At 38.4% G+C, this 17568-nt stretch overlaps 1 protein-coding gene across 1 annotated transcript in view; it reads left to right on the forward strand.

Annotated features, from left to right (window-relative positions):
• Positions 1–17568, forward strand: part of MED13L (mediator complex subunit 13L) — a 199996-nt gene that overhangs the window by 148834 nt on the left and 33594 nt on the right. Inside the window, exons 8-15 of the mRNA XM_068412543.1 lie at positions 1796–1958; positions 2756–2860; positions 6215–6943; positions 8179–8401; positions 9379–9484; positions 9884–10008; positions 11420–11519; positions 15807–16027. Coding sequence (XP_068268644.1) covers positions 1796–1958; positions 2756–2860; positions 6215–6943; positions 8179–8401; positions 9379–9484; positions 9884–10008; positions 11420–11519; positions 15807–16027 — 1772 coding nt within the window. The remainder of the gene's footprint in view (positions 1–1795; positions 1959–2755; positions 2861–6214; positions 6944–8178; positions 8402–9378; positions 9485–9883; positions 10009–11419; positions 11520–15806; positions 16028–17568) is intronic.

The following is a 17568-nucleotide window of genomic DNA, read 5'->3' on the forward strand; positions in this document are numbered from 1 at the left end:
TATTTGTGTGTGTGTTCCAGAATTTTGCCAGTGATTTTCATGGATAACAATTAGTGTCAGTGCATGAGAACAAAATGTTTTTGTTTGCCGCAAAGTTCTGTTTCATGTTATGCAATGTATTGCTGTGTTGTATGGTATAAAAACATTACAGATTTTTGGAAAACAATAGTTAATGCACTCAAATGTAACTGGAAAGCTCTGGTAGCTCCTTGGTTATCCTCTCATACCTCTTATCCTTCCCTTTCCATCATATTTCCCCTCCCCCCCCGCCCCGGGCAGTTTTAACTGTCTGGCTATTGACATATGCGATGTATATGTGTGCACGTTAGGTTTGTGTACGTATACACCTCCCCAAAAGGAGGACAGATTTGCTAATTCTGAAGTTTTGATCTGGTTTTATTTTGATCATCTGTCAGGTTCACAATGTTGTAGAACATTTGAAAGCCAGTGAAATAAATCATTAGAGCCACAAGCCTCGGTATGGCTAAGGTTTTGTGGTTTTAACTGCCTCTTTTTTTAGTTAGAATTCGTTACAAAAAGAGAATCAGGGAAGTTCTAACTGAGAAAGAAAAAATAGAAGCATGAAGAATCAAAGAAGATACAGGATGAGGCAGCTTGTGCACAATTTTAAAAGTTGTGTTTTGAAAGTCACATAATAGAAATCAGCAGAATTACCTTGTTAGATCAGGGATGTATAGCAGTGAGTCCTTTCAGCGTTGTCATTCTTAAGGCTTCTTAAATTGCGTCAGGCACAGGGACAAAGTGTTCTGTACGCTGCTTTGACCTTGTTAAAATGCGGCATATCCTTACTTACTTTTCCATCCAGAGCACAGAGAAGCGTTACTCAGTCGCCAGGCCAAATGAGCCTAAAGCTCCCTCTGCTGTTGTAGCTTGTGTTTGTAAAGATGACTCTGTTAGATTTCAGTTAATCTAAAACAAAAACATATTTCGTGGTAGAAAAAGAAACATCTGCTTTTATAATAGCCGGTAAAGTTTCTGCATCACAGACAGAAATAAATGAAGTGCAGAATGTAAATCAGTTTTCAGGCTATTAACATGTTGAAGTAATATCTTCGTTTGTTCTCTCTTTGATAATCATACAGTATCACTGAGAACCTCACATATTCTGTTAATAATATATACTAATCATCAACTGTTGAGCAATTTCTGTAGTAGTATACATCTCAACTGTAAGATTTTACCAAAGCAAGTTTTGACTCTGGTATTTCAATTCAAGCATATTATAAAGCAATAGCATCACACTAATCCATTCGTTTCTTCAGTGAGGTTTTCTCTTAAGTATAATGAACTGATTCTTGCTTTGGAATAGTCTACGTAAATTATTGGTTTTCTTAATAGATGCTTTTAGAACCATCCATATTATAATAAATTTAGGCTTTAAAGCAACTCACCAAAGACTATATAAATTCAAGTTTAACATCCAGGATATTTGGCAAAAAACTCTGCACTGTTTCTTAGTGATTCAAACCAAGGCTGCAGGGGGCTATCTAAACTACTTCCATTTAAGCGGCAGAGTATACTGTCTCCTGTGAGGTGCCGTACTCGCACGGCTGTATTGCACATGTACCTGGTATAACCTAGTGCCATCTTTGTTACCTCAAAGGCAAGTGTTGCAGTTTAGTCAGTCTTTTGTAATGATGCTTTGAGCATTTTGTAGTGAATGTGAATGTCTGTGTACTCAGCAGCCTTGCAGGAGGGAGAGTCTTTTCAGGAAAATATTTCAAATGTGAATATTAAGAACAGCTATAACATTAATGCTTAATTTATATTGCAGGAGAAAGTGGCTGCTCTCAGAGCAGTATCAGCCATTCAGCTGTACAGGAGGGGACAGTCAGTGTACACAGTCCAAAGAAATCGGGCAAGATTACTCCAAAACTTCACAATCATATGGTTCATCGTGTGTGGAAGGAATGCATTCTCAACAGGTCACAGGCCAAGTAAGGCAGTAGTCCTGATGGTTTTGTTTGTTAATGACACATAGTATATAGTTAAAATTGTAATAGTTTTGCCTTAGGTAATGTTATTCCTCACAGAATTCCTTTGCTACTAATCAAAGCTAATGATGCAGAACAGCATTATCAAAGAAAATTTGTTACTGCGTTGAGCTGAAAACTCCTAACAATTAACATTGTATTTGCAGTTGTGCATTCAGCTAGATGCTTTCGGATTTATTGATTGCAGTTTCTAGCTCCAGTTGTAGTTACTAGACTGAAAGTAGGGTGACTGAAGAACAAATAGTATATATTTGATATTTAGAACTCTAAGGGTTTGTAAAGTGTTACGTTATATGTGTTGAACTAAAATTCCAGTCGACAAGGATATGGTAAATTCTTGTTGTTAGTATCATAGGCCTTTATTACTGGAGATTTAAAGTATATTTATGGCATGGTGTGTCCCAAAATCTTCATTTTTTACTATTTCCATGCAATTTCCTCATTGGATATGTCAGAAGACTTCCCAGATTCGGTTTAAATTGCTTGCCCCTTGCTTCTTGTGCTCAAACTCCAGACAGAGCTATCTGCTGTAGAGCTGGTACCGTCCTCCCACATAAATCAAACTATAAATTTTAAGGAGTAGTAGAGGGAACTACTGTTAAATACAGAATTCTATTGCAAAGGTGAAGTAGAAGGAAGTCATTTATTTGAGGGGAACATAGGTGAATTTATGCATATGCATTTTTAAAATTTTGTTTTACAAAGGGTGATAACTACTAAAATAATTTTATCTTCTTCAGGAGGAATCAAATTACAACTGCAAATTTGGAAGAGGAAGTTCCTAACAATACTGTTTCTTGGGATTTTGTGGATCCAGTCCAAAGAGTCAGTTGTTCTTGTTCCAGGTAAGCTTTGAAGAGAGGAAGCATTTATCATATTGGAAGAGCTCTGTTTAATTCAGACAGAGGTACACTTAGAAAAGGGAATTATGTTTTAGCTGAGAGGAGATGCTAATATCAAAACTGTGATCATCACTCATATTCAGATGATTAATATGCATCTCACATCATTGTCACTTGCAGTAGTCAACTTGAGTGGAAAAATTATCCTAGATTAAAGAATGGGGGCTAGAATCTCTCAAACATTTCTCGTTTGTAATGAACTCATCCTTCAGGCTTTTCAGAACTGTGAGCTTTTAAGTCTGGAGTGGTAAGATTCATGAAGAGGGGTAGAAGCTGCATAAGTTTCAGAGCATCCTGATTGAGGGATAGTGCTATTGTCCCTGTTTGAAGGAAGAGGAAAAACATCCCGAAGAATTACTTTATTCCCTGTACCTCGAGTCAATCTGCTATGACTTATTGGACACCAAAAAATACCCAAGAGAATACAAAACCTTTGCAGCATGGTCATCCACTGTCAACTGATCAAAAAAAAAATCACAGCTCAGTTACACAAACACATCAAGAGTTTATTAAATTATCTGTCATCTTTGATGAATGCTTCAAGTTCCAGTACTACGTACTCAGGAAAGGCAAACCAGCACCACCAATTCTGCTTAACATTCTTAAAATTATCAGAGAGATGTTACAGGGCTAGAAGAAAACAGTTTCCAGTGAAATAATCCTGTGAAACGGCTTCTACTGAAATTTTTAATTCCTAAGGTCACTATCTACTTACGAATTGGTAAAGATATTTTTATGATCTAAAGAAGTTATTCCTTACATGTGCAGAGATGTAAATGTCATTCATATGATCAAACAGAAACACTGATCATGCTATGTTAACCCCTTTGGTATTTTTTTTCCTGCCTCCTCCCCTCTCCTGTCCCCCTCCCCAGCTGCAATAATGCTCTTTGCCAAAATAATAATCCACACAACAGCCAGTGGTGTGACCGAAATGATTCTCTGCTTTTCGTCTGGTTGAGGCATAGCTGTTTTTCTTTTTTCTTCTTTATTTTTCTTTTAACAGCGAGGCAAACTCAAGAAAATACTGTTGCTAATAATAGCAAAATTAATATATCATCTAACCAAATCTTTAAATGTGTTACCTGCCACAGCAGTCTCTGCAGAGCTTTCTGTGTAGATTTGGCCGTACAGACGAATTTAGGAATGTGGCATTCTCACAGTCTCTGACGGGGTGTTGATGAGAAATTCCCATTGTCCAGAATTGAATGAAGCAAGATTGTGTCCTTGTACCTTTTGTGTTTGACTCCTCATGGAGCCAGTTCTTCTTTGGGTATTTAGAAGAAGAGATTAAGGGACATGGAGGAATTGTGCATCATACAGAGGGCAGAGTGTTCAACCTGGAGAAGCCTCTGTGCTGTATTCGAAGTGAAAGTGTTGCTCTTCTGCAGCCTTGCTCTTTACCCCTGATTCTTTGTTGCTTGTATGTATATACTCAAGAATGTGGAACAGATACATATTTTGTCAGGTTGCCAGGTGTTTCCTGTGGAAAACTGAGGTCCAGCCTCGCCTGGGAAGCATGGGGAATCCATAGTGGACAATGGAAACCTGAATCTATGGAAAAGTTCATCTGCATTTGCAATTTCACACTGTCTTTTAATACCTCCAGTGATAACTGCATCACGCTGGAGTTAGTAAAAACAGCAACTGGGAAATTAAACATTATCCTTAAAATGAAGGCAGTGCCTGATGTCAAACAGCAATAGAAATTTTCTGTATAGCTGCAGAAACTGGACAGCTGCTGTCATATAGATATTGTTTTAGTCATTACTGTGCCCATTCTATGTATTGTATAAATGAGAGTATAAATGTCAAGATATGATCTTAAATATGGAGTCGTAGAGGGTTGTCTGGTACTTGGCATCTAATTAAATCTTCTATAGACCCAACTTTGTGTGGTGAAGAACAGAATGTCTAAAATAATTTTCTGCGGTCAGTTAAAATACAGTGAATGATGGAGAATTAAGTCAATGAAATACTACAAGAACATGCTTAAGGCAAATCTTCAGTTACTAGGGCATTAGCTCCACATTATGGGTGATTGCAGCTAAAGACCATCTGCTGCAGCAGAGAATTTGCAACATGTCCTGATAACAGCAAAGCCCGCAACGAAAGCCAGGACAATACCACACAACATGGATGGTTACAGGAAAAGATGTAGCCAGGACAAGAAGTGGTATTTGTACCCTTTGGCAGCCGCTGTGTACGATAAAACTTGGATGTTTTCATAGCTAAGTCATAAAAGCAGAATTGGTTTTCTTCAAGTAGTCTTGATGATGTAGTTTATCTTTGTGACTAAAAAGCAAATATTATATGTTTTGAAATGTTTAGTGCTGTCCTAGATATTGTTGTTTATAAACAAAAATAAGGATGGAGTGATTATTTTGAAATGGTATTTAACTTTAAACAGGTATAAATACTAAGTACAATATGCCTTTCAATTTCTGCTTAGCTTAAAAAAACCAAACAACTAAACAAAAAAGGCCAGTAAAGAGTTAGATGTCCCTGTTGTAACATCCTTGGGGACCATTGGATATATGATGAAAATACTGCTTAGCAGTACCTGAAATACTGAAATCCAGTCCTGTGCTTCCCAGTCTCAAAGATACTGGATACAAATTGAAAAAAGCCCTATTAAAATATGAAGCCAGTAATAAGTTTGTATGTTACCGCATTTTTTGTTTTGAATATTTTAAGATTTATTGATGCTTTCTTCATCAGTTGGTAGTTATGCTTTTTTTTGGGGGGTGGTGGAGGTTTTTTTGTTTTATTTTTGGACTAGCATTGCCCTTATTTTTTCCTTACCTGGTATGGAGGAGGAAGCTGCCATGAAGGCATCCTGCCATGTATTCTGTCTGTGAACGTAACTGAAACAATTCTGATCCTTATCTTTTGTAAGGAATGCTGAGGAGTGTACAAGAGCAGCGGTGTAGCTCCACAGCAGTCATTTTATTTGAAAGGTTATCTTTCTTTAGGGTAATGAAAACAACAGCAGCTTGGATTTTTTGGTTATATTACCTTCCATCTGAGCAGTGCTAAGCTGTTATAAAAATTAAATCTTTCCTTTGAATGCTGTTTTCTGGAGATTGTCATTTTCCATTTTATAGGTCAGAGAAACTGCAGCTGAGTTGGCTTGAACGACCTGATCCAGATCATGTGACCATTCCAGGATCTGTTAAAAGATCAGGAATAGACATAAAATTTCTCAGTGCTGTTCTGTGGGTTGTTTTTTTTTTTTCCATGAGATCAGATAACCGTATAAACCATGCAGTGACTTGTTTCTGTCTCTGCTTTCAGGCACAAGGTTTTCAAACAGCGTTGTGCTGCTGGCTCCAGCCGTCCCCCAACGATAAATCAGCCAGGATTCAGCGTGGGAACATCATCATCTTCATCGTTGCCACCTCCCGCCTCTTCAAAGCACAAAACAACAGAGAGACAGGAAAAAGGAGATAAACTGCAGAAAAGGCCTATGATGCCCTTTCACCACCGGCCCTCTGTGACTGAAGAGCTATGCATGGAGCAGGACACGTCAGGGCAGAAACTGGGATTAGCAGGAATGGACCCCTCTTTGGAAGTCCCTAATTCCAGAAAATACGAGAAGCCGCTATCTATACCTGCTAGAAATTCAAGCAAGCAAATTAATATGAATCCTATGGATTCACCCCATTCCCCTACTTCCCCTCTGCCTCCCACGCTTAGCCCCCAGCCAAGAGGTCAGGAAGCAGAGAATCTGGACCCACCTTCCGTACCTGTAAACCCAGCACTCTACGGCAGTGGGCTGGAGCTTCAGCCATTGCCCAGCTTAGACGATAGGACAGTCCTTGTTGGACAGAGGTTACCTCTGATGGCAGAGGTCAGTGAGACAGCATTATACTGTGGGATAATTCAGAACAATGAGTCACTAGATCTGTGGAGGACCTATAGTGTCCCATCAAGTGAAGATCCAGAGTTCAGGCCGCCAGATCTCCCGTGTGAGAGATACGACGCCAAGATGGAAATAACCTCGGACGGCACTGCACTGAAAAGGTGAGAGTGCAAATGGATCTGAGCGGTGGCTTTGTTAGATTATAAGCCTGACCAAACTCTGTTTTCAGTTGAAACTGAAACAAGTAGAAGGCTTCACTGTAACATCAAAGATGATGTATGCTGGAGAGAACAGTAAATACTTAAACAGAAATGTGCTATTATAATGTGCCTTATGTTTTTCATATCTGGCTTTCTGTTGGACGTTCTAAGAGCTGATAAATCTTTTTGTAACCGACATCACCGTAATTTGAGCAAATGTAAGAGTTTCGTTAAGCTTACGTCTTTTGATCATTTAAAAAAAGAAAATCTGTGTTTAGTTATGCAACCTTCCAGCTACATAAATGCTTGGGTTTGAGTGAAATTCTGTTTATGGCACTGTAGAGGCACTTCAGTGTCGTTTGTCCAATTGTGTGCATTTAAAATTGCACTGTACCACGCTTTCTGTAAGTAGTAGCTGATGCTATATAATGGAATAATACTGCTTTTTTGTAAACCCACTGTCAGATCTTTGGAACTGATAGAAGCTTTACTATTAACTTCAGTCTCTGTAGAATTGAAAATGAAAACCCTAAGAGTCTCTCTGCTCTGTACACAGAAAAGAGCAAATGCTACTCTCTTGTAAATGTTACTGTAGAAAAACTGTGGTTAACATACAGTGTTTTCCTCAGTGAAGAACATGAAGTACCTAAATTTTAAGGAGTTTTTAGCTGTCTCTTTTAAAAATTCTTTTAAACATGGTTTTCTTTTATGCAAAGATACTTATTTATTTCTTTTTAACTTTAGCATGAGAATTGGAATTAATTTTATCCTGGCCTAAAAATTACTTTTGCATTCTCTCAATGCATAGAAAAAACGTACCAAAGAGATTAGTTAACGAAAATGTGTAAGCTAAAATTAATTGAGGAAGAATTTTTGAGTTATGACAACATTGATTGTGGTAATTACAATGGAGTTTGCTAGGCTGAAAAGGTCATGTGTACTGCAAAATGATTTGTTTTACATAGTGACAAGATTAGTTCTATTTTGATTGCCAAGATGTTTAATACTAAATGTTGGCAAATGCATCCTTTATTTGAGGAAAAAACATAATTCTGCTAGATCAAGGAGGATGGAGCGAGACATGGGCTGTATTTGCGTGTGACAGCTACGGATCTGAAGAGCTGTTACTTTGCTGTAACAGATATGTTTGCTTTGTTTCATGATGGCTTTGTTTGCTTGTTTATTCTTACTTTCAGGCTCTTAGCACAACCTAATAAACGGTTTAAAATTTTGGAAGAGCAGAAACCAGTGCAGACACTGAACTATCTTGACCCCTTGCCTCTAATACAACAACCCGGAGAAGGCTTGGGAGACGCTAGTGATCCTTACACTTTTGAAGATGGTGATATAAAGTACAGCTTCACTGGCAATAAAAAATGCAAGCTTGGGGCTGAGAAGGATCCTTTGAAAAAGAACAAGGTAACATGTAAATCCAGAGTCTTTATCATTAACGTTCTTATTGGACTTATAGTACTGTAGCACAGTGTTTGCTCTACAGCTCTCAGGAAGACACAAGCCTGTTCCATAGATCAAAATCAGCGAGATCACATATTTCTTTCCTGCACTGGCTCACAGGAAGAAACTTCATTTCGCTACAGTATTTTTGAATTGGTATTTGCTGGCATCCCTCTGAACCTGTTTGTGTATGAAAACACTGCTGTTGCAAGGAATACTTCCTGTTTATATATCTATATTCAGCTTGACCAGCAGCAGGTTCCAGATTTAAGCTAAGAAATAAAATATTTTGCACCTTATATTCACTTGTAGAGATGAAGAATTTGCTGGGCTTTTTTTTTCCCCTTGCTTGCTTCAGCTTGACATATCACCTCACTGCAAAGCTCAGATCTCTCCAGCCCAAGTTTATTTTTCTCCCTTTGGGCAAAATTAGCGTAGCCTTCTGCTGAGAGGGTTTGTGGCAGGGATGCTATATTGGTTTGAACATTTCCTTAGAGGTGTTCTTCCATATGTGAAAGAAAACAATTTGATCACCATTCTCTAGTCATCACCTGCCCTATACGCATGATACTCCTTATGTATTTTATCCATTAAGGAGTTGTTTCATTGCCCAGCTACTCACTCATTTGATCTTATGTAGGTAGCCACCATGCTTAAAATTCTAGGTGATGTGTTTTCTAGAGAAATTGAGTTGGCTAATTATCTGTACTGGCTGTAATTGATGTATGTGGAATCCTTTGTAAATCATACATAATGTTACTTCATGTTTTTCCTGATATGCAGATAAGCAGCAGACAACTGTGTTCTTTTCCCTTCTTAAATTTGTTTTGGTTCTCAAAGTATTGAATCCAGAGCCTTGAGTTTGGCTTGACATAGGACAGCAGTTGTTCTTACATAGCTTACATTAATATGCGCTAAAAACTCTTGGATTTTTTGTGTAGTTGGAAGATGGAATTGGTACCAAGGAAATCCCCACAACAGGTCATTCTACACCAGTTCCGGATGGAAAAGATGCCATGTCTATTTTCAGTTCTGCTCCTAAGACAGGTGAGTAAAAACTCTTTAATTCGCTCTGCAAACTGAAAATACTTAAAGCTATGCAATAAAATCTGAAAGGAAAAATCACATACTGAACATTTTACTGTAACATGAGACCTATAGACAGCTCCTGAGATGGAAAAAACTTGATTCTGCTTGTCCTTTTTATAATAACATAATTTTTTAAGAATATTAAAGTTGAACAGTTGAGCATTCTTTCCTGATTGACCTTCGGTGCTTGCTTAAAACTCAACTGCTAGGCTATTTCTAGGCTACATCATAGAAGAGGGGCCTCAGTGGTTCTTGCTTGTCCCCTGTTTAGAGTGAGAAATAAAACTGAAAAATCCCATGTTGAGTTTCTTAACTTTGCTCCCACTTCTCATGTGTTTTTCCCTTTCTTTTTGACAGATACCCGGCAAGACAATGCTGCAGGCCGAGTAGGCTCTGGGAGCCTGACACAGGTGACGGATCTGGCTCCATCGCTTCATGATCTAGATAATATCTTTGATAATTCAGATGAAGATGAGCTTGGTGTAAGTCTTTGTAGGACTGAGTGTTCTGTAGATTTAAACCTTGGCCAAAAAAAAGAAGGAGGAGGAGGATGGAATCCTAGTGGGGAGCAATTATCCCTAGTAGACAGGAGAGAGAGTTTCCAGGTACGCAGGCTTTTTGGTAGCAAAGAGGTGTCCTTTCAGGAGATCCATCAGTGAGAAATCATCACTGTATAATTCAGCAAGATTAGGAGATCACTTAGGTAACATCAAAGCTTGTCTTGTCTGACAGTTTTTCAGTCACGAGGGGAACCTGTACACAACTAACTTGCTGGCTGTCATTGCATAGGCAGGCTATAAGAGTGCTTCCATAGGTAAAGCAGTGTAGTTGCTTCATAAATGCATTCCATCTAGTTTTGTGTCCTTAGCTTTTGTCAGTATTTTGTGTGTGTTGGAGAGTTATGGAAAAGATCTTAGTTTCATTGACTGGTGATTTGTTCTTTTACCTTGTCTGAGAAGCTGCCCAAAGAAAAATAAATTCAGCCTTACTGAATTTCAGTAATCCTCTGAAGCATGTTTCTTTCTATTCCTACAAGCAGTTTATTTCAGTGCAAAGAGGAATAGTTGCTGAATATTAGGAAATACAAAAGGAAAAGCAGATTTACATAAATTACCAGGAAAAAAAAAATCCAAACACATGGAAAGGGAAAGATTTGAATAATTACTATTTTTAAGCTTAATCTAATATAGCCATAACGATACAGAAGGTGATCCTAAACTGACAGTAGACAATAGGGCTTAAAAGTCTAATGTCTGGTTCTTGGCAGTACTTCTCAAGTACACCAGTTTATTTACCACTTGTCCCTGTTCTGTGGTTCCGCACAAACTGCAACTGAGAGGTCACAGTTAATATGCAAATCTACTAGAGGACTGTTCTGTCAAAGTAAAAAATTACCTTTTTCTGTGAAGTTGGCCTGGACAGACCCAGTGTTCTTCCTGTCTTAAAACTTGCACATGTCACGCTGTCCCCCGTGGTAGTCTGTTTGTGGCATCCTTACTCTTGGTGTTGTATTCTCATTATTACCTTAGCGTAGTCCAAATATGGAAGCAAGTAGAGTAATCACATTAATTTCAAGCTCAACGTTTGTGATAACATTTTCAATATATTTTGTGTATATATAGATACATATGCTTATATGTATGTATACATGGGGGGAGGGGAGGTGTATAGACAGGCAAATATTTCAGAGACTTTTTGTTTGGTTGGTTTAGTGTTGAGAGAGAGGAAAGAGAAATCCAGACTCCTTAGGGGGAGCGGATGGGAGAGTAGAAAAGTACACTTTTTTGTTTCTTATGAAGTCTCATTCAGAGAGTTTTCAGACTTTTTAATAGCTTAGGAATTCTAATGTTTTCTATATTTTTTTAATATGGTATATGATTATTCTGCTTTTAGGCTGTATCACCAGCTCTTCGGTCATCAAAAATGCCCACAGTAGGGTCTGAGGAACGCCCCGTAGGGAAGGATGGTAGAACAGCAGTACCCTACCCACCAAGTAAGTAGCAATAACTGATTACCGCTTTGTTGACAGTTAAAATCTCCTTGTAGCTACCGTACTGCCTTTTTGTAGGAGGCTTATAATGGCGCTTTTTCAGGACTAAGAGGTAGTGTGCTTACTTTGTTCTGTAATTACCAGATGCCAGTATTAAAAGAGGATAAGCAGATTTTAATGAAAACAGTGGACGGTAATATATACTTTTAATGTGCCTACTGAGATTTGAGATGCTCTTCTTTTGACATTGTTGTCCTAGATTGGAAGTATGGGAGGGATTTGTTACAAATCTTCATTTAGAAGCTATCCCCTCTATTCTCAATTCAGTATTTAATCTCAGTTAGCCACTTACACCATTGCCATATCTATCTTTAAGCATAAATCATTCTTCTATTTAAAGAATTCAAATAATTTAAAGCTGTGACTTATCAATTGACCATTATGGTGCAACCTGTCTTGGAAGAAAATTGCATTCAACATGTGACAAATTCAGGCTAAAATCACCTTCAGGGTTTAATCTGGATGTGGAAGTGCATGATGAAAATCGGAGAGCTAGGTTCTAACTGAAGACACATTCTGGACCTTTTGTAGATGGTTATAGTAGAAGCAATGCTTGTGCAGGCACTGCACGTGTACAAGGAAGGCTGGAAGAGTGCAGGAAACTTAGAAATTAAATTTAGTATGCTGAAAATGTCTGAAACACAGATTAAAACAGTAGGGCTTTTCTGTAAGGAGTGTGCCCAACACATTATTGGGAATGATAACTTTTCCTCTCTGAGATATACGGGCTTTCTTGCACCTGAAAGGAGGGTGTAGCGAGGTGGGTGTTGGTTTCTTTTTCCCAAGTAACAAGTGACAGGACGAGAGGAAACGGCCTCAAGTTGCTCCAGGGGAGGTTTAGATTGGAGATCAGGGACAATTTCTTCAACGAAAGGGTTGTCAGGCACTGGCACAGGCTGCCCAGGGCAGTGGTGGAGTCCCCATCCCTGGGGGGATTTAAAAGCCGTGTAGATGTGGTGCTGAGGGATGTGGTTTAGTGGTGGCCTTGGCAGTGTTAGGTTTACAGTTGGACTCAATGATCTTAAAGGTCTGTTCCAATCAAGATGATTCTATGATTCTATTTATATAGGTGGCATTTCTCTTGAGATGGGAGAAATGTGTATATGTACGTGTATGTGTGAGAGGAGGAAGGGGAGAATTTTTGGTATAATACTAACCAATCGTATTTGAACTACAAATTACTTAGTGGTGAGGAGGAAGAATGTTTGATTTTTGCAGCCACTATAAGCAGGAATCAAATCTCTCTGCAAATCATTCTTTAATGCCTTCTCATTAACTTTAGCTGGTAATGAGAACAAATTGAGAAAAAAAAAAAACAGTCTGAAGGAGATGAGTCAGAGTTTTATGGACCTATAAAAGCTGTGCTGATTTACTCCAATGTGGAAGTCTGAAGTATACAGAGATTGGATTTTGACAGGTTTAGTTGATCCATGGCTTTTTAAAACATGCAAAGCTTTTTCAAGCATGACACACATGAAAATGAATAATGATAATTAGCCTGTTGCTGTAGGGTTGGGGGGTTTTTTGTAATTAAACTTTTTTATGAATCTGCACTGCAGAATTTTGCTAACTGGAGTGAGCTTGAGTGTGAGAAAATGATATACTGTAGAGGTGTATAAAATAAGTTAAATAGATACACTCCACTTCTGTTTTGTAGGTCTCCCCTTGACACCAGCTATCGAGGCATAACAGTATCTGCAGGCAACTGAAATAAATAAAGTCCTACTGACCACATTTCATTTTAACCTGCCTTCCTGTCCTCCTTCCTCTGGTTTCTAAAGCACACTGCTCTCTGTTGAAAAACAGAGGCAGTAGCTAATCCAGCTGGCATCATGAAGATTGTATTTCATACTAGCATTGGGGGGAAAATAGTTTTTTCCATTCTGCTGAACCTGTTTTCAACATTGATTTATCCTCTATCAGACAAGACTAAGGTCTTTTAAATTTTTAATTCAAAGACTGAGGGGGGAAAAAGAGTAAAAAAGAGCCAAGTGGGAATAATTCATAGCCCATTATTTACTCTGCTACTCCAGGTTGTGAAAGACTTTGCGTTCAGCTTTGATTGTTGTTACAAAGAGAACTCCATTTTGAGAGTGTTACCGGAAAATAGTAACCAAGAAAACTCCCCAAACCAACTGATAGTTTAGAAAGCCAACACTGGTTTATTGCAGCGCTGGGTGCATGGGGGATCTCTCCTCCTAGCAGGCACACCTAGGAACAAAAGCTTGCTCCTTATATACATAATTCCAAGAAAAAGCCCACCCATTTTTAAAAAAAAACTTATACATAACACGTTATATAATGCATTACATAATGTCTTTACGCATGGGTACTAAATTGGGGAAGGGGTCTTGGGTGGTCTCTGGGGTCACTGGTGGTCCCAATCCCCCTTTAATCGTGCTTGTGCGCAAGCGTGGTCGAGGCCTTCTTGTTTACAAGTACATGTGTTCCCGAGAAGAAGATATCGTTTTGGACTTATCTCTCCTCTGACACAAGAGTTTATGAATCAAGTTAATTTAGACATCACAAAGTTGTTCTTTACAGTTTTGTTTTGTCTTTTGGCCTTATATAATTAGCAGAGACCTTTGTTTTTCTGGGACTAAGCGTAAACAGCATGAATCATTGTATGCTAGAACCTTGTTATCAATCCCATAAACAAACTCCATCTACAAAACATGTAGTTTGCTTCAGGACCTATTGTTATTCTTTATTATTTTAGCTAAAAGGAAATTTACTGTCAGGAAAGCTAGTTCTGTGTAAAGGTAACACAGAGTAGGCTTTTAGAGCCTACTCTTGCTAAACCATTGCTGAACTGAACTGTCTGGTATCAAGAGGACTTCACCTATTCGAGTTGTTTCACTTTGTCTAAAGGATTAAATAGACTGGCTCTCTCATCTCTGTGCACAAAAGAATGAAATTCAGGTTTTGGCTCTGTTAAGGCAGAGTGGAGACACATCTTGAGGTTGCAGCATCCTACAAAAATGTACTGTTAGTGTATGTATTTGTATACTGTATATAATTTTAATTCCATCACTTATTTCTGTCTTTTTCAAGTAGTTCGTGAGAGTAGTACTATGTTTCACCAGTTTGGATTTCCAGTGCTTACCAATCAGAAATCCATCTGTATTTATTTATGAATTTTCCATAATCTTTAGGCTGCAAAAGTTACTGAATGCAAGTATGTCCTGGGTTCCATCAGCTTGGGCTGGATGTATGTACAGGAATGGAAATGGAATTGGGCATTTAGTCTGTCAGAAAAAGTATTTAAGAGAGACACCTATGGGCATTTACCCTTCTCCAATTTGAGTATTTTAACAGGGAATTCACCAGAGTGATGGTTTTGTCCAGAGAATACCTGTCCTAATTCAAGTCAGGAAAAGACAGCATATATTCTGGATTTTAAGCAGAATAAATATGGAAGCTGATAGCTGGAAGGAGAAAAAATGGAGCTGGGGAGAAAATACAAGACTTTATTCTGATTTTTCTTTGGTTGCATTACACTTTATTAAGCATTTCTGTTGGGTTTTTTGTTTGGTTTGCTTAAAGAAGAAAGATATACGATGGATGATTACATTAGGGTCATTTACTGAGAAGCAATTTAGAGATTTTCCTGGTTTAATGTCTTATGATGCAAAATTATATTTTCTGGCTTCCTCTGACACTTGTCACTTTTGGATGCCTGGTGGTCTGATTCTTAAGCAAAATTGCCTGTGTTTGTGTTAGCAACAGTAGCCTGGCTTCTCTTCAGGAGTTATGTCGCTATGGACCAAATGAGACTACAATGACTGTATGGCAGTGGAAAAACGCAGCTAAGTGCACCCTAATTCCAAACCCCTCCCATTTTAGAGCTCAGCATCAGCTCTAAAAAAGGGAAGAAGCCACTCTGTATCTCCTTAGTAACAGTTGCTGGGGTGAACTTTGCATTAATGTCAATTAATCTCTTCTATTATGAAATATTTTGTTGTTGTTGTTAAAATTGTACATAGAATTTGTGTATCTACCAGTTTGTTGTTTCTGCTGAACAATGTTTGCAAAGTATCCCTGGGGACTTTTGGAATTGATCCTAGCAGTTAACTTTTCGTCTAGATTTATACTGGTGTCAGAACTCCAGTAAGTCTGTAGAATCTTTGCAAAGTTTTAACTGGTGGAATAAGAGCTCTTCTGTTTTATTGGATTTCCTTGAGAATTTATATTTTAATGATTAACAGTGCGTTATTTCATCATATTTAGCTGTGGCAGATCTGCAAAGGATGTTCCCAACACCACCTTCTTTAGAACAACACCCTGCCTTCTCCCCGGTAATGAGTTACAAAGATGGAATAAGTTCAGAGGCTGTGACTACCTTGGGAATGATGGAAAGTCCCATGGTCAACATGGTTCCAACACAGCTTGCTGAGTTCAAAATGGAGGTGGAAGATGGATTAGGTAGCCCTAAACCTGAAGAAATTAAGGTAACATGCCAAAGATGTGGTATTTTTATAATCTCATTTGTGTATGTTTTGACTTTTATCAACAAGTCACGTAGTGTGTGTAGCAGACTAACCAATGTGAACGGGATCCATATAAAGTACATATCAGTCTTTAGTAAAAGAGCTTTTTAATTGTTTCCCTGATTTTAACTCAAGGTATTTTTCTCCTTGTAATTTTATGTTTGTAATGTTTCTTGGTGTTCTCAGGAAACAAACAATATTGTATGTGAAATGAGCCCTATGCCTATATATGAACAAACATCATACTAGTGACTAAGTAGCTGTTAAATGATTTATTTCTCCAGATAACTTTTCTGTAGCACCTTTTATGTATAGCCACTCCTTGCTGCCAGTCTCTGGGGATGCAGCTAGGAGAAAACGTGCATGTCGAAAGGCTGCCTTTTTCTCTCTGAAATGTTGCCTTTTTTGGTTAGGGTTGAAAATCTCTGAGAAAGCCCAGGGGTTGAACTTGCTCTGTTTCTTCTTCAGCTGATGTTACTTCACAAGTTTTAAGGCCAGATGGGACCATTCTTATCTGACTTTCTGTATAACACAGGTCAGGTAATGTCACATAGTTACTCCTATATTGAGTCCTATAGTGTATCTGAGTAAAGAACTATTTTTAAATGGGGACTCTGCTGCTGGGTACTAGTACTCACCGCCCCGACTTCACATATCAAGATGTATCCATTTTTCCATACATCACATAAAAGGACTTAACATAAGCACCTAGTGAACATTGATTTGTATTTCATTGTTCCATCTTTAGCACAGGTTAAGAGGTAGGATAAAATCATTCTGCCTGCTTGTGTGTATTCTGCATTACTTAACTTTTTGGGCCAATTTTTGTCACTTTTGCCAGAAATTGTTGTTATCATATTTCCATGCGCATAGCCTGAGGGTTTTTTCTTTTAATTTAAAAATGCACATTTCCTTGTAGAAATACACATCACCTTGTTCTGCAGGAAGCTCATTTGTACGCAGGTAATAAAAAGGGAGATACACACTATAACTCTGTGTTCCTGGTAGTCCCCAACCCATGATTTTATAGGCTAATTCTTCTCCTTCAGGCCCACCCTGTCCCTAATCTGCCACAGCCTGTTCGTTCTATTTCAAAGGCCATTTCTTTCCCCAACACCACCTCCTTCCCTCTCATTTTGTGCTCCTGTGAATGTTGGAATTAACTGAAGGCTTATTTTAAGCATCTGCATTGCTGAGGGCTATACATGGAAAGATACAGCACTTGCAGGTGCGTGGGCAAGAAGTAGCTATATATCAATATGAGAATACTGGTATATAAATTTATCTCAGTATAAATGATTTAGTTAGCTATGAGTTAGTAAATTGTCCTGCATGGCAGTAATAGTATACCTTGGGCAGACTGCAAGTAAAGCACAGGCAAGCCCCGGGGTGATTTGCTCCATAAGAACATTCAGTTTTGTCCCTGGGAGAGGAGGAAGTCCCTGTCCCTGGGAGGAAGTAAGACAGCTTGTTGCATTCAGGGATTGTGTCTCCATATTATG

The sequence above is a fragment of the Nyctibius grandis genome, chromosome 14, assembly GCF_013368605.1.
Source record: "Nyctibius grandis isolate bNycGra1 chromosome 14, bNycGra1.pri, whole genome shotgun sequence".
Lineage (NCBI taxonomy): Eukaryota > Metazoa > Chordata > Aves > Nyctibiiformes > Nyctibiidae > Nyctibius > Nyctibius grandis.